The sequence below is a fragment of the Catharus ustulatus genome, chromosome 30 (assembly GCF_009819885.2).
Source record: "Catharus ustulatus isolate bCatUst1 chromosome 30, bCatUst1.pri.v2, whole genome shotgun sequence".
In the NCBI taxonomy this organism is placed as follows: Eukaryota; Metazoa; Chordata; class Aves; order Passeriformes; family Turdidae; genus Catharus; species Catharus ustulatus.
Window position 1 is genome coordinate 2,501,406 of NC_046250.1, and position 22,611 is coordinate 2,524,016.

General features: G+C 56.4%; 1 protein-coding gene across 1 annotated transcript; it reads left to right on the plus strand.

Annotated features, from left to right (window-relative positions):
* Positions 1–669: 669 nt before the first annotated feature.
* LOC117008625 (methanethiol oxidase-like) lies at positions 670–21,985 on the plus strand. Its single transcript, XM_033082599.1, has 12 exons — positions 670–673; positions 2,161–2,214; positions 3,626–3,738; positions 7,921–8,112; positions 10,217–10,337; positions 12,692–12,874; positions 14,584–14,765; positions 15,975–16,053; positions 16,905–17,026; positions 17,232–17,324; positions 19,433–19,551; positions 21,823–21,985. The coding sequence occupies exons 1-12, from the start codon at positions 670–672 to the stop codon at positions 21,983–21,985; spliced, it is 1,425 nt and encodes a 474-aa protein (XP_032938490.1).
* Positions 21,986–22,611: the final 626 nt, after the last annotated feature.

Below are 22,611 nucleotides of genomic sequence, written 5' to 3' on the forward strand. Positions count from 1 at the left end.
GGATCGGGACTGGGATCGGGATGCTGACTGGGATGAGGATCGGGACCCTCCTGTCACGATCAGGATCGGGATTGGGATCGGGATTTGGGGATGTTCCAGACTCAGACCGGGATTTGGGGCCGGGATTTGGGGCCGGGAGTTGAGGCTGGGATTTGGAGATGTCCCAGACTCAGGTTGGGATTTAGGGCCGGGATTTGGAGCTGTCCCAGACTCAGACCGGGATTTGGGGCCGGGATTTGGAGCTGTCCCAGACTCAGACCGGGATTTGGGGCCGGGATTTGGAGCTGTCCCAGACTCAGACCGGGATTTAGGGCCGGGATTTGGAGATGTCCCAGACTCAGGCCGGGATTTAGGGCCGGGATTTGGAGATGTCCCAGACTCAGGCCGGGATTTAGGGCCGGATTTAGGGCCGGGCTTTGGGGCTGCAGCAGCAGCAGATTCAGCCCCAGATTGGGGCGGGGAGGAGGCGGCCGAGAAGCCGCAGCTCGGGGCTGGCACCTCCCCAGCGCTGGGAGCCCCTCCCTGGCCTTGGCCCCGCTCGCCACCCCTGGCCCGGGATAAAAGGGCCCCGGGAGCAGCCTGGGCACGGCACAGCCGCTCCAGCCCCGCTCAGCAGCAGCTGCCCCTCAGCTCCAGCTCCTGCAGCAGCGCCGGGACCCGAGAGCAGCGATGGGTGAGGGAGGGAGTGTGCGCTGCTGGGCTGGGGACAGCGCTGGGCTGTCCCTGCTGTGTCCCTGCTGGGCTGGGGACAGCGCTGGGCTGTCCCTGCTGTCCCTGCTGTGTCCCTGCTGTCCCTGGGGACAGCGCTGGGCTGCTGTGTCCCTGCTGTGTCCCTGCTGTCCCTGCTGTGTCCCTGCTCTGTCCCTGCTCTGTCCCTGCTGTCCCTGCGCTGTCCCTGCTCTGTCCCTGCTTTGTCCCTGCTCTGTCCCTGCTCTGTCCCCTGTTGTCCCTGCTCTGTCCCTGCTCTGTCCCTGTTCTGTCCCTGCTCTGTCCCTGCTCTGTCCCTGCTCTGTCCCCGCTCTGTCCCCGCTCTGTCCTTCACGGGTGACAGCTCTGTATCCTCCTGTCCCTGTTTTGTCCCCTCCTGTCCTTTACAGGGTGACAGCTCTGTCCCCTGCTGTGCTTCACGGGTGACAACTCTGTCCCCATCCCTGACCCGGCTCTGGGTGACAGCTCTGTGCCCTGCTGTCCCTGCTGTCCCTGCTCTGCCCCTCCTGTCCCTGCTCTGTCCCCTCCTGTCCTCTACAGGGTGACAGCTCTGTCCCCTCCTGTCCCTGCTCTGTCCCCTCCTGTCCTTTATGGAATGACAGCTCTGTCCCCTCCTGTCCCTGCTCTGGGGGGTCCCCGAGGCTCTCAGGTGTCCCCCCAGGGTCCCCATCCCTGTCCCATCCCTGTCCCTGCTCTGTCCCCTCCTGTCCTTTATGGGGTGACAGCTCTGTCCCCTGCTGTCCCTGCTCTTTCCCTGCTCTGTCCTCTCCTGTCCCCTCCTGTCCCTGCTGTCCCTCCTGTCCCTGCTCTGTCCCCTGCTGTCCTTTATGGGGTGACAGCTCTGTCCCCTGCTGTCCCCGCTCTTTCCCTGCTCTGTCCTCTCCTGTCCCCTCCTGTCCCCTGCTGTCATTTCCGGGGTGACAGTTCTGTCGCCATCCCCGATCCGGCTCTGGGTGACAGCTCTGTCCCCTCCCTGTCCCCTCCTGTCCCTGCTCTGTCCCCTGCTGTCCTTTACAGGGTGACAGCTCTGTCCCCTGCTGTGCTTCACGGGGTGACAGCGCTGTCCCCATCCCTGATCCTATCCCTGGGTGACAGCTCTGTCCCCTGCTGTCCCTGCTCTGTCCCTGCTCTGTCCCCTCCTGTCCCGTCCCTGCTCTGGGGGGTCCCCGAGGCTCTCAGGTGTCCCCCAGGGTCCCCACCCCTGTCCCATCCCTGTCCCATCCCTGTCCCTGTCCCCTCCCTGTCCCTGTCCCCATCCCTGTCCCCATCCCTGTCCCTGTCCCATCCCTGTCCCTGTGCCATCCCCACCCTCTCCTGTCCCCTCTGTCCCCGCCAGCCCTGCGCTGTCCCCGGGGGTGTCCCCGCTGCTCCCTGGCCCGGGTGGGACCCTCTGGGCCGGGCTGGGTGACCCGGGCCAGGCCCGGGCTCACGGGGTCCCCTCTGCTCCCCCAGACAGGTGCAGAGCTCCGTGCTACGAGTTCCCCTCGTGCCCCGACGTGCTGAAAGGCGAGTGCTGGGCCGGGCCGTGCCGAGCCGTGCCGTGCCGTGCCGTGCCGTGCCGGGCTGGGCTGGGCTGGGCTGGGCTGGGCTGGGCCGGGCCGGGCTGGGCTGGGCTGGGCTGGGCTGGGCTGGGCTGGGCCGGGCCGTGCTGGGCTGGGCCGGGCTGGGCTGGGCTGGGCTGGGCTGGGCCGTGCCGTGCCGTGCTGGGCCGTGCCGTGCTGGGCTGGGCCGTGCCGTGCCGTGCCGTGCTGGGCTGGGCCGTGCCGTGCCGTGCCGTGCCGTGCCGTGCCGTGCCGTGCCGGGATTTGGGGTTTTTGGGGTGCCCTGAGCTCAGGGTCTGTGCTCAGCCCCTTTCCCAGATCCCCCCCCCCGGGTTGTTCCCGGCCCCAGGGCTGGGCTGGGATTGGGGGAATTTGGGATTTTTGGGGGGTCCTGAGCTCGGGGTCTGGGCTGAGCCCTTTGCTGAATTACCGGGAGATTCCCCCAGATGATCCCGGATTTTTGTCTGGGTTGTTCCCAGATTTTGTCCCGGGTTGATCCCGGATTTACTCCGGATTTATACCGGATTTTCCCCAGGCTGAGCCGGATTTTCCCTGGGTTGATCCCAGAGATTCAACCGAGTTGATCCCAGATGTTCCCCGTGTTTATCCCAAATTTCCCCCAGTTAATCCCAGTTTTTACCCAGGTTTATCCCGGATTTCCCCCGGGTTTATCCCGGATTTTCCCCAGATTTATCCCAGATTTTCCCCGGGTTGATCCCGGAATCCCCCTGGGTTTATCCCGGATTCCTCCCAGGTTGATCCCGGATTTTCCCGAGGTTGATCCCAGATTTTCCCCGAGCTTATCCCATATTTTTCCCGGGTTTATCCCAGATTTTCCCCGGATTCATCCCAGATTTCCCCAGATTTATCCCAGATTTTCCCCGAGTTGATCCCAGATTTCCCCCGGGTTTATCCCAGATTTCCCCAGATTTATCCCATATTTCCCCCGGGTTTTTCCCGGATTTTCCCCGGGTTTATCCCAGATTTCCCCCGGTTTTATCCCAGATTTTCCCCAGGTTTATCCCAGATTTCCCCCGGGTTTATCCCGGATTCCTCCCGGGTTTATCCCAGATTTCCCTCGGGTTCATCCCAGATTTTCCCCAGGTTTATCCCGGATTTTCCCCGGGTTTATCCCGGATTTTCCCCGGGGTTATCCCGCATTTCTCCCAGGTTTATCCCAGATTTCCCCAGGGTTTATCCCAGATTTCACCCGAGTTTATCCCAGCTTTTTCCCGTGTTTTTCCCAGGTCAGCATCTCCCGGGAGCATCCCCAGGAAATCTCACCCCCCCAAACTCCTCCCGCCCCTTTCCCCACCCCACGGATTTTCTGTCCCATTCTCCCCTGCCCTCTTTGAGCGCGGTTTTTGTGTCCCCAGCCCCGAGGGAGGAGGTCGCCTACGTGACCTGCACCTACAGGAACACGGGCATCGAGCAGCCCGATTTCCTGGCCACCGTGGACCTCAACCCGCGCTCCTGCCACTACGGCCAGGTACGAGCGGGGCTCCCCGGGGCAGGGATCGCTGCCAGCGCCGGGCCTCGAGCTCTGGGGGCCGCCCGAGAGGAGGGAAAAGCTCCTGGGGACCCCCGGGTCGGGGGTTGGTCATGGAGAGGGGTCCGCAAAATTCGGGATTGTTCATGGAGAGGGATCCGCAAAATTCGGGATTGTTCATGGAGAGGGATCCGCAAAATTCGGGATTGTTCAAAGAGAGGGATCCCAAAATTCGGGATTGTTCATTGAGAGGGATCCCCAAAATTCGGGATTGTTCATTGAGAGGGATCCGCAAAATTCGGGATTGTTCATTGAGAGGGATCCCCAAAATTCGGGATTGTTCATGGAGAGGGATCCGCAAAATTCGGGATTGTTCATGGAGAGGGATCCGCAAAATTCGGGATTGTTCATGGAGAGGGATCCCAAAATTCGGGATTGTTCATGGAGAGGGATCCGCAAAATTCGGGATTGTTCATAGAGAGGGATCCGCAAAATTCGGGATTGTTCTCAGGGATCCCCAAAATTCGGGATTGTTCATTGAGAGGGATCCGCAAAATTCGGGATTGTTCATGGAGAGGGATCCGCAAAATTCGGGATTGTTCTCATGGATCCGCAAAATTCGGGATTGTTCATTGAGAGGGATCCGCAAAATTCGGGATTGTTCATGGAGAGGGATCCGCAAAATTCGGGATTGTTCTCACGGATCCCAAAATTCGGGGTTGTTCTCAGGGATCCGCAAAATTCGGGATTGTTCATAGAGAGGGATCCGCAAAATTCGGGATGTTCATGGAGAGGGATCCGCAAAAATTCGGGATTGTTCTCATGGATCCGCAAAATTCGGGATTGTTCATTGAGAGGGATCCGCAAAATTCGGGATTGTTCTCAGGGATCCCAAAATTCGGGATTGTTCTCAGGGATCCCAAAATTCGGGATTGTTCATTGAGAGGGATCCGCAAAATTCGGGATTGTTCATAGAGAGGGATCCGCAAAATTCGGGATTGTTCATAGAGAGGGATCAGTAAAATTCGGGGTTGTTCATAGAGAGGGATCCGCAAAATTCGGGATTGTTCATGGAGAGGGATCCGCAAAATTCGGGATTGTTCATTGAGAGGGATCCGCAAAATTCGGGATTGTTCTCAGGGATCCCAAAATTCGGGATTGTTCATTGAGAGGGATCCGCAAAATTCGGGATTGTTCATAGAGAGGGATCCGCAAAATTCGGGATTGTTCATGGAGAGGGATCCCAAAATTCGGGATTGTTCATGGAGAGGGATCCGCAAAATTCGGGGTTGTTCATTGAGAGGGATCCGCAAAATTCGGGATTGTTCATTGAGAGGGATCCCCAAAATTCGGGATTGTTCATTGAGAGGGATCCCCAAAATTCGGGATTGTTCATAGAGAGGGATCCGCAAATTTCGGGATTGTTCATTGAGAGGGGTCCGCAAAATTCGGGATTGTTCATGGAGAGGGATCCGCAAAATTCGGGATTGTTCTCAGGGATCCCAAAATTCGGGATTGTTCTCAGGGATCCCAAAATTCGGGATTGTTCATAGAGAGGGATCTCAAAATTCGGGATTGTTCATTGAGAGGGATCCGCAAAATTCGGGATTGTTCTCAGGGATCCGCAAAATTCGGGATTGCTCATAGAGAGGGGTCCGCAAAATTCGGGGTTGTTCATGGAGAGGGATCCGCAAAATTCGGGATTGTTCTCAGGGATCCCAAAATTCGGGATTGTTCATTGAGAGGGATCCGCAAAATTCGGGATTGTTCATGGAGAGGGATCCGCAAAATTCGGGATTGTTCATGGAGAGGGGTCCGCAAAATTCGGGATTGTTCATTGAGAGGGATCCGCAAAATTCGGGATTGTTCATGGAGAGGGATTCGCAAAATCCGGGATTGTTCATTGAGAGGGATCCCAAAATTCGGGATTGTTCATGGAGAGGGATCCGCAAAATTCGGGATTGTTCTCAGGGATCCGCAAAATTCGGAATTGTTCATTGAGAGGGATCCGCAAAATCCGGGATTGTTCTCAGGGATCCCCAAAATTCGGGATTGTTCATGGAGAGGGATCCGCAAAATTCGGGATTGTTCATGGAGAGGGATCCGCAAAATTCGGGGTTGTTCATGGAGAGGGATCCCAAAATTCGGGATTGTTCATTGAGAGGGATCCCAAAATTCGGGGTTGTTCATGGAGAGGGATCCCAAAATTCGGGATTGTTCATGGAGAGGGATCCCAAAATTCGGGATTGTTCATAGAGAGGGATCCCCAAAATTCGGGATTGTTCATGGAGAGGGATCCGCAAAATTCGGGATTGTTCATGGAGAGGGATCCCAAAATTCGGGATTGTTCTCAGGGATCCGCAAAATTCGGGATTGTTCATTGAGAGGGATCCCAAAATTCGGGATTGTTCATTGAGAGGAATTCCCAAAATTCGGGATTGTTCATTGAGAGGGATCCCAAAATTCGGGATTGTTCATAGAGAGGGATCCGCAAAATTCGGGATTGTTCTCAGGGATCCCAAAATTCGGGATTGTTCATAGAGAGGGATCCGCAAAATTCGGGATTGTTCATAGAGAGGGATCCGCAAAATTCGGGATTGTTCATAGAGAGGGATCCGCAAAATTCGGGATTGTTCATGGAGAGGGATCCCAAAATTCGGGATTGTTCATGGAGAGGGATCCGCAAAATTCGGGATTGTTCATTGAGAGGGATCCCAAAATTCGGGATTGTTCATTGAGAGGGATCCGCAAAATTCGGGATTGTTCATAGAGAGGGATCCGCAAAATTCGGGATTGTTCATGGAGAGGGATCCGCAAAATTCGGGATTGTTCATAGAGAGGGATCCGCAAAATTCGGGATTGTTCATAGAGAGGGATCCGCAAAATTCGGGATTGTTCATGGAGAGGGATCCCAAAATTCGGGAATGTTCATGGAGAGGGATCCCAAAATTCGGGAATGTTCATGGAGAGGGATCCCAAAATTCGGGGTTGTTCATGGAGAGGGATCCGCAAAATTCGGGATTGTTCTCAGGGATCTGCAAAATTCGGGATTGTTCATTGAGAGGGACCCGCAAAATTCGGGATTGTTCATTGAGAGGGGTCCGCAAAATTCGGGATTGTTCATTGAGAGGGATCCCCAAAATTCGGGATTGTTCCCAGCCCCTCTCCAGATCCCCCCCAATTCTTAGAATCATTTCCAGTTCCTCTCCAGGATCTCCAAACCCCACAATGTCTCCCAGCCCCTCTCCCGGATTTCCAACCCCCAGAATCTCTCCCAAGCCCCTCCCCAGAGCTCTCTGAACCCCAGGATTGTTCCCAGTCGCTCTCCAGGGTCCCCAAATCCCGGGATTGTTCCTATACTGGGATCCCCAAATTCCAGACCCGTTCCCAGCCCCTCTTGGTGCTCCCCAAATTCCGGGATTGTTCCCAGCCCCTCTCCAGATCCCCCCAAATCCCAGAATCATTTCCAGTCGCTCTCCAGGGTCCCGAAATTCCAGAATCGCTCCCAGCCCTTCTCCAGAGCTCTCTGAACCCCAGGATTGTTCCCAGCTCTTCTCCAGGATCTCCAAACCCCAGAATCTCTCCCAGCATTTCTCCAGAATCCCCAAATCCCGGGATTGTTCCCACACTGGGATCCTCAAATTCCAGACCCATTTCGAGCCCCTCTTGGTGCTCCCCAAATTCCGGGGTTGTTCCCAGCCCCTCTCCAGAGCTCTTTGAACCCCAGGATTGTTCCCAGTCGATCTCCAGGGATCCCCAAATTCCGGGATTGTTCCCAGGCAGGGATCCTCAAATCCCGGGATTGTTCCCAGGCAGGGATCCTCAAATCCCGGGATTGTTCCCAGGCAGGGATCCTCAAATCCCAGGATTGTTCCCAGCCCCTCTCCAGAGCTCTCTGAATCCCAGGAATATTCCCAGCTCCTCTCCAGGATCTCCAAACCCCAGAATCTCTCCCATCCCCTCCCCATCTCCCCCAAACCCAGAATCTCTCCTGGGATCCCCAAACCCCAGAATCTCTCCCAGCCCCTCCCCATCTCCCCAAACCCCACAATCTATCCCAGATTTCCAACCCCCAGAATCTCTGCCAGCCCCCTCCCCAGCTCCCCCCAGCCCCCTCCCCGCTCCCGGCCCGGCTCGGCCCGGCTCGGCCCGGCCCGGCTGAGCCCCCTTGGCCGTGCCCAGGTCATCCACCGGCTGCCCATGCCCAACCTCAAGGACGAGCTGCACTGCGCGGGCTGGGCCGGCCCCGCCTGCGGCTGCTTCGACAGCGGCGCCGCGGCCAAAAGGACCAAGCTGGTGCTGCCCGGGCTCATCTCCTCCCGAATCTACGTGGTGGAGGTGGGGGCGCAGTGCCGGGCCCCGAGGATCTGCAAGGTGGGCACGGGGCGGGGGGCGGGGGGGCGGGGGGGTTGGGGATGGAGGGATGGGGAGATGAAAGGATGGGGAGAGGGAGGAAGGGATCCAGGATTCCAGGATTCCAGGAAAAAAAGGATTTAGAGAAAGAAGGAAGGAATCAATTCAAGGAAGGATCAATTCAATTAAGGATTAATTCAATAAGGGATTAATTCAATAAGGGATCAATTCAATAAGGGATTAATTCAATAAAGGATGAATTCAATAAGGAATTAATTCAATAAGGGATTAATTCAATAAGGGATTAATTCAAGGAAGGATGGAGAGAGGAAGGAAGGGTTCCAGGATTCCAGGAAGGAGGATTCAGGGGAGGATGGAAGGATCAATTCAAGGCAGGATCAATTCAATAAAGGATGAATTCAATCAAGGATGAATTCAATAAGGGATGAATTCAATAAGGGATTAATTCAAGGAAGGGATGGAGAGAGGAAGGAAGAATTCCAGGGTTCCAGGAAAGGAGGATTCAGAGAAGGAAGGAAGGATCAATTCAAGGAAGGAAGGATTAATTAAGAGAGGATTAGTTCAAGGAAGGAAGAAAGGGTTAATACAAGGAAGGATTAATTCAAGGAAGGATCAATTCAATCAAGGATGAATTCAATAAGGGATCAATTCAAGCAAGGATTGATTCAATAAGGGATTAATTCAAGGAAGGATCAATTCAAGGAAAGACGGATCAATTCAAGGAAGGATCAATTCAAGGAAGGATCAATTCAATAAGGGATTAATTCAATAAGGGATTAATTCAATAAGGGATTAATTCAAGGAAGGGATGGAGAGAGGAAGGAAGAATTCCAGGATTCCAGGGAATGAGGATTCAGAGAAGGAAGGAAGGATCAATTCAAGTAACAATTAATCCAAGTATGGATTAATTCAAGGAAGGAAGGAAGGATGAATTCAATAAAGGATGAATTCAAGGAAGGATGAATTGAAGGAAGGATTAATTTAATAAAGGATTAATTCAAGGAAAGAGGGATTAATTCAAGGAAGGAAGGACTAAATCAATAAAGGATTAATTCAAGGAAGGAATAATGCAAGGAAGGAAGGATTCATTCAAGTAACAATTAATTCGAGGAAGGATTAAAGAAAAGAGGGATTAATTCAAGGAAGTATTTATTTAAGGAAGGAATAACGCAAGGAAGAATTGATTTATTCAAGTAATGATTAATTCAAGGAAGGATTAATTCATTGAAGGATTAATTCAATAAGGGATTAATTCAAGGACGGATTAATTCAAGGAAGGAAGGATTGATTAAGATAGAATTAGTTCAAGGAAGGAAGTATGAATCCAAGGAAGGATGAATTTAAGGAACGATTCATTAACGGAATAAAGGATTAGTTCAAGGAAGGAAGAAAGGATTAGTTCAAGGAAAGATTAATTCCAGGAACGAAGGAACTAACTCAAGGGATGGAAGGATTAATTCAGAAAAGGGTTAATTCAATAAAGGATTAATTAAATGAAGCAGTCAATCAAGAGAGAATTGATTCAAAGAAGGAAGGAACAATTAAATCCAGGAAGGAAGGAAGAATTAATTCGAGAAAGGATTAAATCAAGGAAGGATGAATTCAAGGAAGGAATAATTAAAGGAAAGAAGGAAGGATTAATTCAAGTAACGATTAATTCATGGAAGGAAGAAAAGATTAATTCAAGGAAGGATTAATTCAAGGAAGAATTAATTGAAGGAAGGAAGGATGAAACCAAGGAAGGATTAGCTCAAGGAAAGATGAATTCAAGGCAAGATTAATTCAAGAAAGTATTAATTAATGGAAGGAAGGATAAAATCAAGGCAGGATTAATCCAAGGAAGAAAGGAAGGATCAATTGAAGGAAGGATGAATTGAAGGAAGGATGAATTCAAGGAAGGATGAATTGAAGGAAGGATTAATTGAAGGAAGGATGAATTCAAGAAAGGAAGGAAGGAATCATTAGTTCAAGGAAGGATTAATTCAAGGCAGGATGAACTCAAGCAGGATTAATTAATAAAAGCCAGGATGAATCCAAGCAGGATGAATCAACACAACCAGGAGCCCCCAGCAGCGCGGGCTGAGGCTGCCGCTGATTTTTGCAGATGATTGAGCCCGTGGATGTGTTCTGGAAGTGCAACAAGGGTTACCTGGCTGTGAGCCACGCCCTGCCCAACGGGGACATCCTGATCGCCAACATGGGCGACCCTGCTGGCAACGGCAAAGGTGAGAGAGGGGCGGGGCGGAATCAACAATGATTGAGAGATGGGGAGTGAATCAACAATGATTGAGAGAGCGGGGCTGGATTAACAATGATTGAGAGATCGGGGCTGGATTAACAATGATTGAGAGAGATCGGGGCTGGATTAACAATGATTGAGAGAGATCGGGGCTGAATTAACAATGATTGAGAGATTGGGACTGGATTAACAATGATTGAGAGATCGGGGCTGAATTAACAATGATTGAGAGATCGGGACTGGATTAACAATGATTGAGAGATCGGGGCTGAATTAACAATGATTGAGAGATCGGGGCTGAATTAACAATGATTGAGAGATCGGGGCTGAATTAACAATGATTGAGAGATCGGGGCTGAATTAACAATGATTGAGAGATCGGGGCTGGATTAACAATGATTGAGAGATCGGGGCTGAATTAACAATGATTGAGAGATCGGGGCTGGATTAACAATGATTGAGAGAGATCGGGACTGAATTAACAATGATTGAGAGAGTGGGGCTGAATTAACAATAACTGAGAGAATTCCCTGGAATTTAATTCCAAATTCTCTCACAGTGTCCCGGCAATTTAATTCCCAATTTCCTGATAGAATTCCCATTTCCCTATCCAGAATTCCCACTAATTCCCATTTTCCCGTCAGAATTCCCATTAATTCTTATTTCCCTGCTACTGTTCCCATCGATTTAATTCCCATTTCCCTGCCAGAGTTTCCGTGAATTCAATCCCATTTCCATGCCCAGAATTCCCATTAATTCCCATTAATTCCCATTAATTCCCATTTCCATGCCCAGAATTCCCATTAATTCCCATTAATTCCCATTAATTCCCATTTCCCCTCCCAGAATTCCCATTAATTCCCGTTAATTCCCATTAATTCACATTAACTCCCATAAATTCCCATTTCCCGGTCACAATTCCCATTTCCCTGCCCAGATTTCCCAATTCCCCAACCACAATCCCCATCGATCCCCATCAATCCCAACTCAGAATTCCCATTTTTTCCCCATTTTTTCCCCCATTAACTCCCACCCATCCTCATCAATCCCCATTTCCCCCCATTTTTTCTCTATTTCCCTCCATTTCCCATCCATTTTTCTCCCATTTTTCCCCATTTCCCCATTCCCAAATTTCCATTTTTTCCTCGTTTTCCCCCCCATTTTTTCCCCATTTTCCCCGTTTTCTCCCAATTTCTCCCCATTTTTCCCCTATTTTTTCCCCCTTTTTTCCTTTTATTTTTCCAATTTCCCCCCCCATTCCCCCTCATTTTCCCCCCATTTTTTCTCCCCACTTTTCCCCCATTTTTTCCCATTTTCCCCCATTTCCCCCCATTTTTTTCTCCCCACTTTCCCCCATTTTTCCCCATTTCCCCCCATTTTTCCCCATTTTTTCCCCATTTTTTCCCCATTTTCTCCCCATTTTCCCCCATTTTTTCCCATTTCTTCCCCATTTTTCCCCTATTTTCCCCCCTTTTTTCCTTTTATTTTTCCAATTTCCCCCCATATTTCCCCCATTTTTTTCTCCCCACTTTTCCCCCATTTTTTCCCATTTTTCCCCATTTTTTCCCCATTTTTTCCCCATTTCCCCCAATTTCTCCCCATTTTCCCCCCCATTTCCCCCTCATTTTCCTCCATTTTTTCCCCATTTTTTCCCCATTTTTTCCCCATTTTTCCCCCATTTTTTCCCCATTTCCCCCCATTTCCCCCATTCCCAAATTCCTATTTCCCCCCATTTTTCCCCCATTTCCTCCCCATTTTTTCCTGTTTTTCCCCCTTTTTTCCTTTTATTTTTCCAATTTTTCCCCCATTTCCCCCCCATATTTTTCCCCATTTTTTCCCACTTTCCCAATTTCCTCCCACTTTCCCCCCCATTTCCCCCCCATTTCCCCCATATTTTCCCCATTTTTTCCTTTTATTTTCCCATTTTCCCCCTTTTTTGCTTTTATTTTTCCAATTTCCCCCCCATTTCCCCATTTTTTCCCCATTCCCAAATTCCATTTCCCCCCCCATTTTCCCCATTTTCTCCCATTTCTCCCCTTTTCCCCCATTTCCCCCATTTTTTTCCAATTTTTTCCCTTTTTTTCCTGTTATTTTCCAACTTTTCCCCATTTTTCCCCATTTATCCCGATTTTTTCATTTTTTCCATTTTCCCCCATTTTCCCCCTGTTTTTTTTTCCCCCCTTTCTCCTTTATTTTTCCAATTTTTTCCCCATATTTCCCCATATTTCCCCCATTCCCCCCCATTTCCCCCTCTCTCCCCCACCCCCCATTCACCCCCCCCCCCGTTTGTCCCCGCCGTGTCCCCGCCGTGTCCCCGCCGTGTCCCCGCCGTGTCCCCAGGTGGCTTCGTGGTGCTGGACGGGGCCACCTTGGAGCTGAAGGGCAACTGGGAGGGCGAGTGCGAGACCCCCGCGAGTGGCCACGACTTCTGGGCCAAGGCTCGGCTGAAGGCGCTGGTGAGCTCGGCCGGGCTGGTGCCCAAAGTGGCCGGGAGGGGCTTCAGCCCCGAGGACTTCCACAAAGGTGGGGACAACGGGGGGGACACAGGGGGGACAGAGGGGGGACAAAGGGGACACCGAGGGGGGACACAAAGGGCGGGACACTCAGAGGGGGTTGGGGACAGCCAGAGGGGGTTGGGGACACTCAGAGCGGGTTGGGGACACAAAGTGGGGACAGAAAGGGGGGACACAAAGGGCGGAGAGAAAGGGGGGACAGAAAGGGGGGACACAAAGGGCGGAGAGAAAGGGGGGACAGAAAGGGGGGACATAAATAGGGGCACAAAGGGGGGACACCAAGGGGACACAAAGTGGGGGGACAAAGGGGGGACAACAGGGGGGGTTGGGGACAAAGGGGGATTTGGGGACAGCCAGAGGGGATTTGGGGACACTCAGAGGGGGTTGGGGACACTCAGAGGGGGTTGGGGACAGCCAGAGGGGGTTGGGGACATCCAGAGGGGGTTGGGGACACTCAAAAGGGGACTGGGGACACTCAGAGGGGAGTGGGGACAGACAGAGGGGGTTGGGGACACCTAGAGGGGGTTGGGGACACTCAAAAGGGGTTGGGGACCCTCAGAGGGGGTTGGTGACAGCCAGAGTAGGTTGGGGACACGCACAGGGGATCTGGGGACAGCCAGGAGGGGGTTGGGGACATCCAGAGTGGGGTGGGGACAGCCAGAGGGGGTTGGGGACACTCAGAGGGGGTTGGGGACAGCCAGAGGGGGTTGGGGACACTCAGAGGGGTTGGGGACACTCAGAGGGGATTTGGGGACACTCAGAGGGGATTTGGGGACACCTAGAGGGGGTTGGGGACACTCAGAGGGGATTTGGGGACACCTAGAGGGGGTTGGGGACACTCAGAGGGGATTTGGGGACACTCAGAGGGGTTGGGGACACCCAGAGGGGATTTGGGGACAGCCAGAGGGGGTTGGGTTCGGCTGTTCCCCAATTTCTCCGAGTTCTCCCCAAATTCTGCATTGCCCAATTTCCCCCTCCCCGAATTCTGTGTTTCTCAATTCCCCAAACCCCGACATTTCCCAATTCCCCAAACCCCGACATTTCCCAATTCCCCAAACCCCGACATTTCCCAATTCCCCAAACCCCGACATTTCCCTAATTCCTCCTCCCCAAATCCCGACATTCCTAATTCCCAATTCCCTGATATTTCCCAATTCCCCCTTCCCAAATCCCGAATTTCTCATTCCCAAATTCCTCAAATCCCGACATTTCCCCCTCCTCAAACCCCGACATTCCCCAATTTTTTTTCTCCCCAAAATCCCGACATTCCCAATTCCCCAAACCCCGACATTTCCCCAATTCCCCCTCCCCAAATTTCTCATTTTCCCTCATTTCCCATTCACCAATTCCTCAAATCCCGCGTTTCCCCCTCCCCAAACCCCGACATTCCCAATTCCCCAAACCCCGACATTTCTCATTCCCAATTCCCCTCCCTGTCCCCTCCCTGTCCCCCGTGTCCCCCCCCGTCCCCTCCCTGTCCCTCCCTGTCCCTCCCTGTCCCCCGTGTCCCCTCCCCGTCCCCTCCCCGTCCCCTCCCTGTCCCTCCCCGTCCCTCCCCGTCCCTCGCTGTCCCCGTGTCCCCTCACTGTCCCCACGCCGTGTCCCCAGGGTCCCTCCCTGTCCCCGTGTCCCCTCACTGTCCCCATGCCGTGTCCCCAGGGTCCCTCCCTGTCCCCTCCCTGTCCCCGTGTCCCCTCACTGTCCCCTCCCTGTCCCCAGGGGTGTTCGGCCGCCGCCTGCACGTGTGGGACTTGTCGTGCCGCAGCCTCACGCAGTGCTTCGACCTGGGCGAGGATTCTCTGCCGCTCACCGTGCGCTTCCTGCACGGCCCCGACGCCGCCGAGGGCTACGTGGGCTGTGCCCTGAGCGGGGCCATCTTCCGCTTCTACAAGGGCTGCGAGGCGAGTGCGAGCCGGGACGGCGGGCCCGGGGGGACGGGGGAGAGGGGGTGGGGTACGGGGATACAGGGATGGGATCAATGGGATGGGATGGGATCAATGGGATGGGATGGGATCAATGGGATGGGATGGGATCAATGGGATGGGATCATGGGATGGGATGGGATGGGATGGGATGGGATCAATGGGATGGGATGGGATGGGATACAGGGATGGGATGGGATGGGATGGGATACAGGGATGGGATGGGATGGGACTGAGCTCGTTGTGTCCTGGATCGTGATGGGGATGGGATCAGGGCTTAAACGGGGACCAGGCTGAGCTCGTTGTGCCCCAGATCGGGACAGGGTTGGGATTGGGACCGAGCTGATCCCGTTGTGCCCCGGATTGGGATCGGGAAGGGGTCGGGACAGGGAAGGGACCAGGATCTTGAACAGAGACCAAGATCAACCCTCTGTGTCCCGGGTCAGGATGGGGATGGGACAGGGATGGGATCAGGATGGGATCAGGACCAGGATGGGATCGGGATTGGGATGCAATCGGGATGGGATCGGGACAGAGATGGGATCGGGATCGGGGCTTGAACAGGAACCGAGATGAGCCCGCTGTGCCCCGGATCGGGACCGGGATGGGGTCGGGATGGGGACAGGGTTGGGATCGGGACCGAGTTGAGCTCGTTGTGCCCCGGATTGAGACCGGGATGGGGTCGGGACACGGATGGGATCGGGACAGAGATGGGATCGGGATCGGGGCTTGAACAGGGACCGAGATGAGCCCTTTGTGCCTCGGATTGGGACCGGGCTGAGCTCGTTGTGTCCTGGATGGGGATCGGGATGGGATCGGGACAGGGATGGGATCGGGACCGGACCGAGTTCGTTGTGTCCCCGATCGGGGCTGGAACAGGGACCGGGCTGAGCCCGGATCAGAGCCGGGATGGGGTCGGGATGGGGACAGGGATGGGATCGGGACCGGGCTGAGCCCGCTGTGCCCCGAATCGGGATCGGGGCCGGGATTGGGACCGGGGCTGTGACAGGGATGGATCGGGATCGGGATCGCGATGGTCCCGTCGCTCCCGGCTCAGCTCGGCTCGGGCTGGTCCCGTCTGTCCCGGCTCGGCTCGGCTCGGGCTGGTCCCGTCGGTCCCGGCTCGGCTCGGCTCGGCTCGGCTCGGCCCGGCCCGGCCCGGGTGACCCCGCTGGCTGTCCCGTGCAGAGAGAGAACTGGGCCGTGGAGGAGGTGATCCGGATCCCGGCCAAGGACGTGTCGGGCTGGATCATGCCCAAGATGCCAGGTCCGGCTGGGGCGGGGGGATCGGGGGGGGTTCGGGGGGGTCGGGGGGTTCGGGTCCCATGGGTGACCCCAAATCCTGCTGGGCGACCCCAAATCCTGTCTGATCCAAGTCCTGCCTGACCCCAAATCCTGCCTGACCCCAATTCCTGCCTGACCCCCAAGCCCGGCTCAGCCCAGATTTTGGCTGTTTCCAATCCCTCCTTTACCTCAAATTCTGCCTGACCCCAAATCCTGCTGGGTGATCCCAAATCCTGGGTGACCCCAAATCCTGATTGACCCCAAATTCTGCAGAGTGACCCCAAATCCTGACTGATCCCAAATCCTGCTGGGTGATCCCAAATCCTTCCTTACCCCAAATCCTGCTGGATGACCCCAGAGCCTGACTGACCAAAAATCCTGCTGGGTGACTCCAAATCCTGCCTGACCCCAAATTCTGCCTGACCCAAATGTTGGCTGACCCCAAATCGTGACTGACCCCAAATCCTGCCTGATCCCAGTTCCTGCCTGACCCCAAATCCTGCTGGGTGATCCCAGAGCCTGACTGACCCCAGAGCCTGACTGATCCCAATTCCTGCTTGAGCCCAAACCCTGACTGACCCTAAATCCTGCTGGGTGACCCCAATTTCTCCCTGATCCCAAATCCTGATTGATCCGAAATCCTGCCTGACCCCAAATTCTGTCTGACCCCAATTCCTGCCTGACCCTAAATCCTGATTGACCCTAAATGCTGACTGACCCCAAATGTTGAGTGACCCCAAACCCTGCTTCATCCCAAATCCTGCCTTACCCCAATCCCCCCATCCCCTCTCCCCCCTGCTCCCCCGATCCCTGACCCCCCCCCCGTCCCCTCAGCCTTCATCGCCGACCTCATCATCAGCCCGGACGATCGGTTCCTGTTCGTGTGCAATTGGCTGCACGGGGACATCCGCCAGTACGAGCTGGCCAGGAACTGCAAGCCCCGGCTGGTGGGGCAGGTGAGGGGCAGCCCCTGGGCCGGGGGGCGAGCGGGGCCAGCGGGGCCAGTGCCGGGCAAGGCTGCGGGGCCAGTGCCGGGCAAGGCTGCGGGGCCAGTGCCGGGCAAGGCTGCGGGGCCAGTGCCGGGCAAGGCTGCGGGGCCAGTGCCGGGCAAGGCTGCGGGGCCAGTGCCGGGCAAGGCTGCGAGCCCGCCGTGCCTTGCAGGTGTTCGTGGGGGGCAGCATCCTGCGAGGGGGCCCCGTCAGCGTCTGCAGGGACGAGGAGCTCAAGGGGCAGCCGGAGCCGCTGGTGGTCAAGGTGAGGGGGGGATGGGGGGGATGGGGAGGGGGCTCTGTGTGATCGCCTGAGTCACAGGCTGTGTGCCCCAGTGCTCCCAGTGCCCCCAGTGTCCTTAGTCCGTATGTCCCAGTGCTCCCAGTGTCCCCAGTGCTCCCAGTGTCCCAGCCCGTGTCCCAGTGCTCCCAGTAAGCCCAGTCCGTGTGTCCCAGCCCCACCAGTGTCCCCAGCCCATCTCCCACCGCTCCCAGTGTCCCCAAAGCCCCCAGTCCATGTCCCAGTGTCCCCAGTGCCCCCAGTGTCCTCAGTCCGTGTCCCAGTGCCCCCAACCCATGTGTCCCAGTGCTCCCAGTGTCCCCAGTGTCCCTAGTCCATATCCCAGTGTCCCCAGTCCATGTCCCAGTGTCCCCAGTGTCCCCAGTGTCCTCAGTCCACGTGTCCCAGTACTCCCAGTGCTCCCAGTGCCCCCAGTCCATGTCCCAGCACCCCCAGTCCGTGTCCCAACGCTCCCAGTGCTCCCAGTGCTGCCAGTGTCCTCAGTGCCCCTAGTCCATCTCCCAGTACTCCCAGTGCCCCCAGTCCCTGATCCAGCGCTCCCAGTGCTCCCAGTGTCCTCAGTCCACGTGTCCCAGTACCCCCAGTGCCTCCAGTGTCCCCAGCGCCCCTAGTCCATGTCCCAGTGCCCCCAGTGTCCCCAGTAAGCCCAGTCCGTGTGTCCCAGCGCTCCCAGTTCCCCCAGTGCTCCCAGTCCGTGTGTCCCAGCGCTCCCAGTTCCCCCAGTGCTCCCAGTCCGTGTGTCCCAGCGCTCCCAGTGCCCCCAGTGCCCCCAGTCCGTGTGTCCCAGCGCTCCCAGTTCCCCCAGTAAGCCCAGTCCGTGTGTCCCAGCGCTCCCAGTTCCCCCAGTGCCCCCAGTCCGTGTGTCCCAGCGCTCCCAGTTCCCCCAGTCCGTGTGTCCCAGCGCTCCCAGTTCCCCCAGTAAGCCCAGTCCGTGTGTCCCAGCGCTCCCAGTTCCCCCAGTCCGTGTGTCCCAGCGCTCCCAGTTCCCCCAGTAAGCCCAGTCCGTGTGTCCCAGCGCTCCCAGTTCCCCCAGTGCCCCCAGTCCGTGTGTCCCAGCGCTCCCAGTTCCCCCAGTAAGCCCAGCCCGTGTGTCCCAGCGCTCCCAGTTCCCCCAGTAAGCCCAGCCCGTGTGTCCCAGCGCTCCCAGTTCCCCCAGTAAGCCCAGTCCGTGTGTCCCAGCGCTCCCAGTTCCCCCAGTTCCCCCAGTCCGTGTGTCCCAGCGCTCCCAGTTCCCCCAGTGCCCCCAGTCCGTGTGTCCCAGCGCTCCCAGTTCCCCCAGTAAGCCCAGTCCGTGTGTCCCAGCGCTCCCAGTTCCCCCAGTGCCCCCAGTCCGTGTGTCCCAGCGCTCCCAGTTCCCCCAGTAAGCCCAGTCCGTGTGTCCCAGCGCTCCCAGTTCCCCCAGTGCCCCCAGTCCGTGTGTCCCAGCGCTCCCAGTTCCCCCAGTAAGCCCAGTCCGTGTGTCCCAGCGCTCCCAGTTCCCCCAGTGCCCCCAGTCCGTGTGTCCCAGCGCTCCCAGTTCCCCCAGTTCCCCCAGTCCGTGTGTCCCAGCGCTCCCAGTTCCCCCAGTAAGCCCAGTCCGTGTGTCCCAGCGCTCCCAGTTCCCCCAGTTCCCCCAGTCCGTGTGTCCCAGCGCTCCCAGTGCCCCCAGTGCTCCCAGTCCGTGTGTCCCAGCGCTCCCAGTTCCCCCAGTAAGCCCAGTCCGTGTGTCCCAGCGCTCCCAGTTCCCCCAGTGCCCCCAGTCCGTGTGTCCCAGCGCTCCCAGTTCCCCCAGTAAGCCCAGTCCGTGTGTCCCAGCGCTCCCAGTTCCCCCAGTTCCCCCAGTCCGTGTGTCCCAGTGCTCCCAGTGCCCCCAGTAAGCCCAGTCCGTGTGTCCCAGCGCTCCCAGTTCCCCCAGTCCGTGTGTCCCAGCGCTCCCAGTTCCCCCAGTAAGCCCAGTCCGTGTGTCCCAGCGCTCCCAGTTCCCCCAGTTCCCCCAGTCCGTGTGTCCCAGCGCTCCCAGTTCCCCCAGTGCTCCCAGTCCGTGTGTCCCAGCGCTCCCAGTTCCCCCAGTAAGCCCAGTCCGTGTGTCCCAGTGCAAGCGCGTGTTCGGCGGCCCCGCCTCGCTGCAGCTGAGCCTGGACGGGAAGCGGCTCTACGTGACCAACTCCTTCTACAGCACCTGGGACCGCCAGTTCTACCCCAGCCTGATCAAGTGAGAGCTGGGGCTGAGCTCAGCCCAGCTGGGCTCGGCCTAAGGGGGTCCGGCCTGGCAGGGTTTGGGGGGAAAAGTCACCCTGAGCTGGTCCTGAAGCGGTTCTGGGGGGGAAAACTGAGCCTAAACCGGTCCTGGGGGGGATAAACTGAGCCTAAACCAGTCCTGGGGGGGATAAACTGAGCCTAAACCGGTCCTGGGGGGGATAAACTGAGCCTAAACCGGTCCTGGGGGGGATAAACTGAGCCTAAACCAGTCCTGGGGGGTAAAAACTGAGCCTAAACCGGTCCTGGGGGGAAAAAACTGAGCCTAAACCGGTCCTGGGGGGAAAAACTGAGCCTAAACCGGTCCTGGGGGGGATAAACTGAGCCTAAACCGGTCCTGGGGGGGAAAACTGAGACTAAACCGGTCCTGGGGGGGATAAACTGAGACTAAACCGGTCCTGGGGGGGATAAACTGAGCCTAAACCGGTCCTGGGGGGGATAAACTGGGCCTAAACCGGTCCTGGGGGGAAAACTGATCCTAAACCGGTCCAGAGGGAAAAAACAGATCCTGAGCCCGTCCTAAATCAGTCCTGGGGGGATTTGGGAGTCAAAGCTGCCCCTGAGCCTTGCCCACCCATCCCTGGGATTTGTCCCCAATCCCCCCAATCCCCCAATCCCCTCAATCCCCCCCATTTCCCCCAAACTCCCCCAATCCCCCCCTTGTTCCCATTTTCCCTAAATCCTCCCAATCCCCCCCAATCCCCCCCATTATCACCAATCCCCTCAATGCCCCCAATCCCCCCCATTTCCCCCAAACCCCCCCAATCCTCCCCTTGTTCCCATTTTCCCCAAATCCTCCCAATCCCCCCAATCCTCCCAATACCCCAAATCCCCCCCATTATTCCCAATCCCCCCAATCCCTCCAATCCCCCCCAATCCCCCCAATCCCCCCATTATTCCCAATCCCCTCAATCCTCTCATTGTCCCCATTTTCCTCAATTCTCCCCATTTCCCCCCATTTCCCCAATCCCCCCATTGTGCCCAATCCCCCCCTTGTTCCCATTTCCCCACAATCCCCCCAATCCCCACATTTTCCCCAATTTTCCCCAATCCCCCCAATCTCCCCATTTTTCCCAATCCCCTCATTGTCCCCAATCCACCCCAATCCCCCCATTGTCCCCAAATCCCCCAAATCCCCCCAATCCTCTCATTGTCCCCATTTTCCCCAATTCTCCCCATTATCCGCAATCATCCAATTCCCCAAATCCCCCCCTTGTTCCCATTATCCCCAATCCCCCCAACCCCCCAAATTTCCCCAACCCCCCCAATTCCCCAAATCCCCCCCAATCCCCCCCAAATCCCCCCCATTATTCCAAATCCCCCCAATCCCCTCAATCCTCTCATTGTCCCCATTTCCCCCAATTCTCCCCATTTCCCCCCAATCCCCCCAATCCCCCCAATCCCCCCAATCCCCCCAATTCCCCCCTTGTTCCCATTTCCCCAATCCCCCCCTTGTTCCCATTTCGCCAATCCCCCCCTTGTTCCCATTTCCCCAATCCCCCCATTTTTCCCAAATCCCCCCCAATCCCCCCCAATCCCCCCAATCCCCCCCTTGTTCCCATTTTCCCCAATCCCCCCAAATCCCCCCAATCCCCCCCAATCCTCCCCTTGTTCTCATTATCCCAAATCCCCCCCATTTTCCCCAATCCCCTCAATCCTCTAATTGTCCCCATTTTCCCCAATTCTCCCCATTATCCCCAATCCCCCCAATCCCCCAATCCCCCCCAATCCCCCCCTTGTTCCCATTTCCCCCCAATCCCCCCCATTTTTCCCAAATCCCCCCCAATCCCCCCAATCCCCCCATTATCCCCAATCCCCTCCTTGTCCCCAATCCCCCCAATCCCCCCCTTGTTCCCATTTTCCCCAATCCCCCCAATTTTCCCCAATTCTCCCCATTATCCCCAATCCCCCGCAATCCCCCCAATCCCCCAAATCCCCCCAATCCTCCCCATTTTCCCCATTTCCCCCCAATCCCCCTCTTGTTCCCATTTTCCCCAATCCCCCCAATCCCCCCAATCCCCCCCTTGTTCCCATTTCCCCAATCCCCCCCAATCCCCCCAATCCCCCCATTATTCCCAATCCCCTCCTTGTTCCCATTATCCCCAATCCCCCCCTTGTCCCCAATCCCCCCAATCCCCCCAATTTTCCCCAATTTTCCCCAATTTTCCCCCAAATCCCCCCAAATCCCCCCCATTATTCCCCCCCCCCACGGCCGTGTGCCCCGCAGGGAGGGCTCGGTGATGCTGCAGCTCGATGTGGACACGGACAAGGGCGGGCTGGCCGTGAACAAAAACTTCCTGGTGGACTTCGGCAAGGAGCCGCACGGGCCGTGCCTGGCGCACGCCGTTCGCTTCCCCGGCGGCGACTGCAAATGCGAACCGCTGGCCTAAGGGGGCGAGCCCGGAGCGCCCGCGAGCCCGGAGCGCCCGCGAGCCCGGAGCGCCCGCGAGCCCGGAGCGCCCGCGAGCCCGGAGCGCCCGCGAGCCCGGAGCGCCCGCGAGCCCGGAGCGCCCGCGAGCCCGGAGCGCCCGCGAGCCCGGAGCGCCCGCGAGCCCGGCCCGAGCTGCGCTGGGCTGGGGGGACACGGGGTGGGGGGACACGGGGTGGGGGTGGTGGGGTTGCAGATTTGGGGGGTGCTGGGTGGTGGGATCCGAATTTGGGGGGTGGTGGGTGGTGGGATTGCAGATTTGGGGTGTGCTGGGGGATGGGATTTCAGATTTGGGATGTCCATGGGGATGGGGATTCGGATTTGGGGTGTCCTGGGTAGTGGGATTTCAGATTTGGGGTCCCCTGGTTGATGGGACAGGGGAGTATTCCAAATTTGGGATGTCATGGGTGATGTGGATTCTGGATTTGGGGTCAAGGATTCCAAATTTGGGATGTCCTGGGTGATGTGGATTATGGATTTGGGGTTGGGGATTCCAAATTTGGGGTGTCCTGGATAGTGGGATTTCAGATTTGGGATGTCCATGGGGATGGGGATTGTGGATTTGGGGTTGGGAATCCAAATTTGGGG

Excerpts from the sequence above, each read along its gene's own strand:
- LOC117008625 (XM_033082599.1), top strand. Across the intron at positions 14,766-15,974 it reads GCTTCTACAAGGGCTGCGAG|AGAGAGAACTGGGCCGTGGA; the intron begins GCGAGTGCGAGC and ends TGTCCCGTGCAG. Across the intron at positions 19,552-21,822 it reads TTCTACCCCAGCCTGATCAA|GGAGGGCTCGGTGATGCTGC; the intron begins GTGAGAGCTGGG and ends TGTGCCCCGCAG.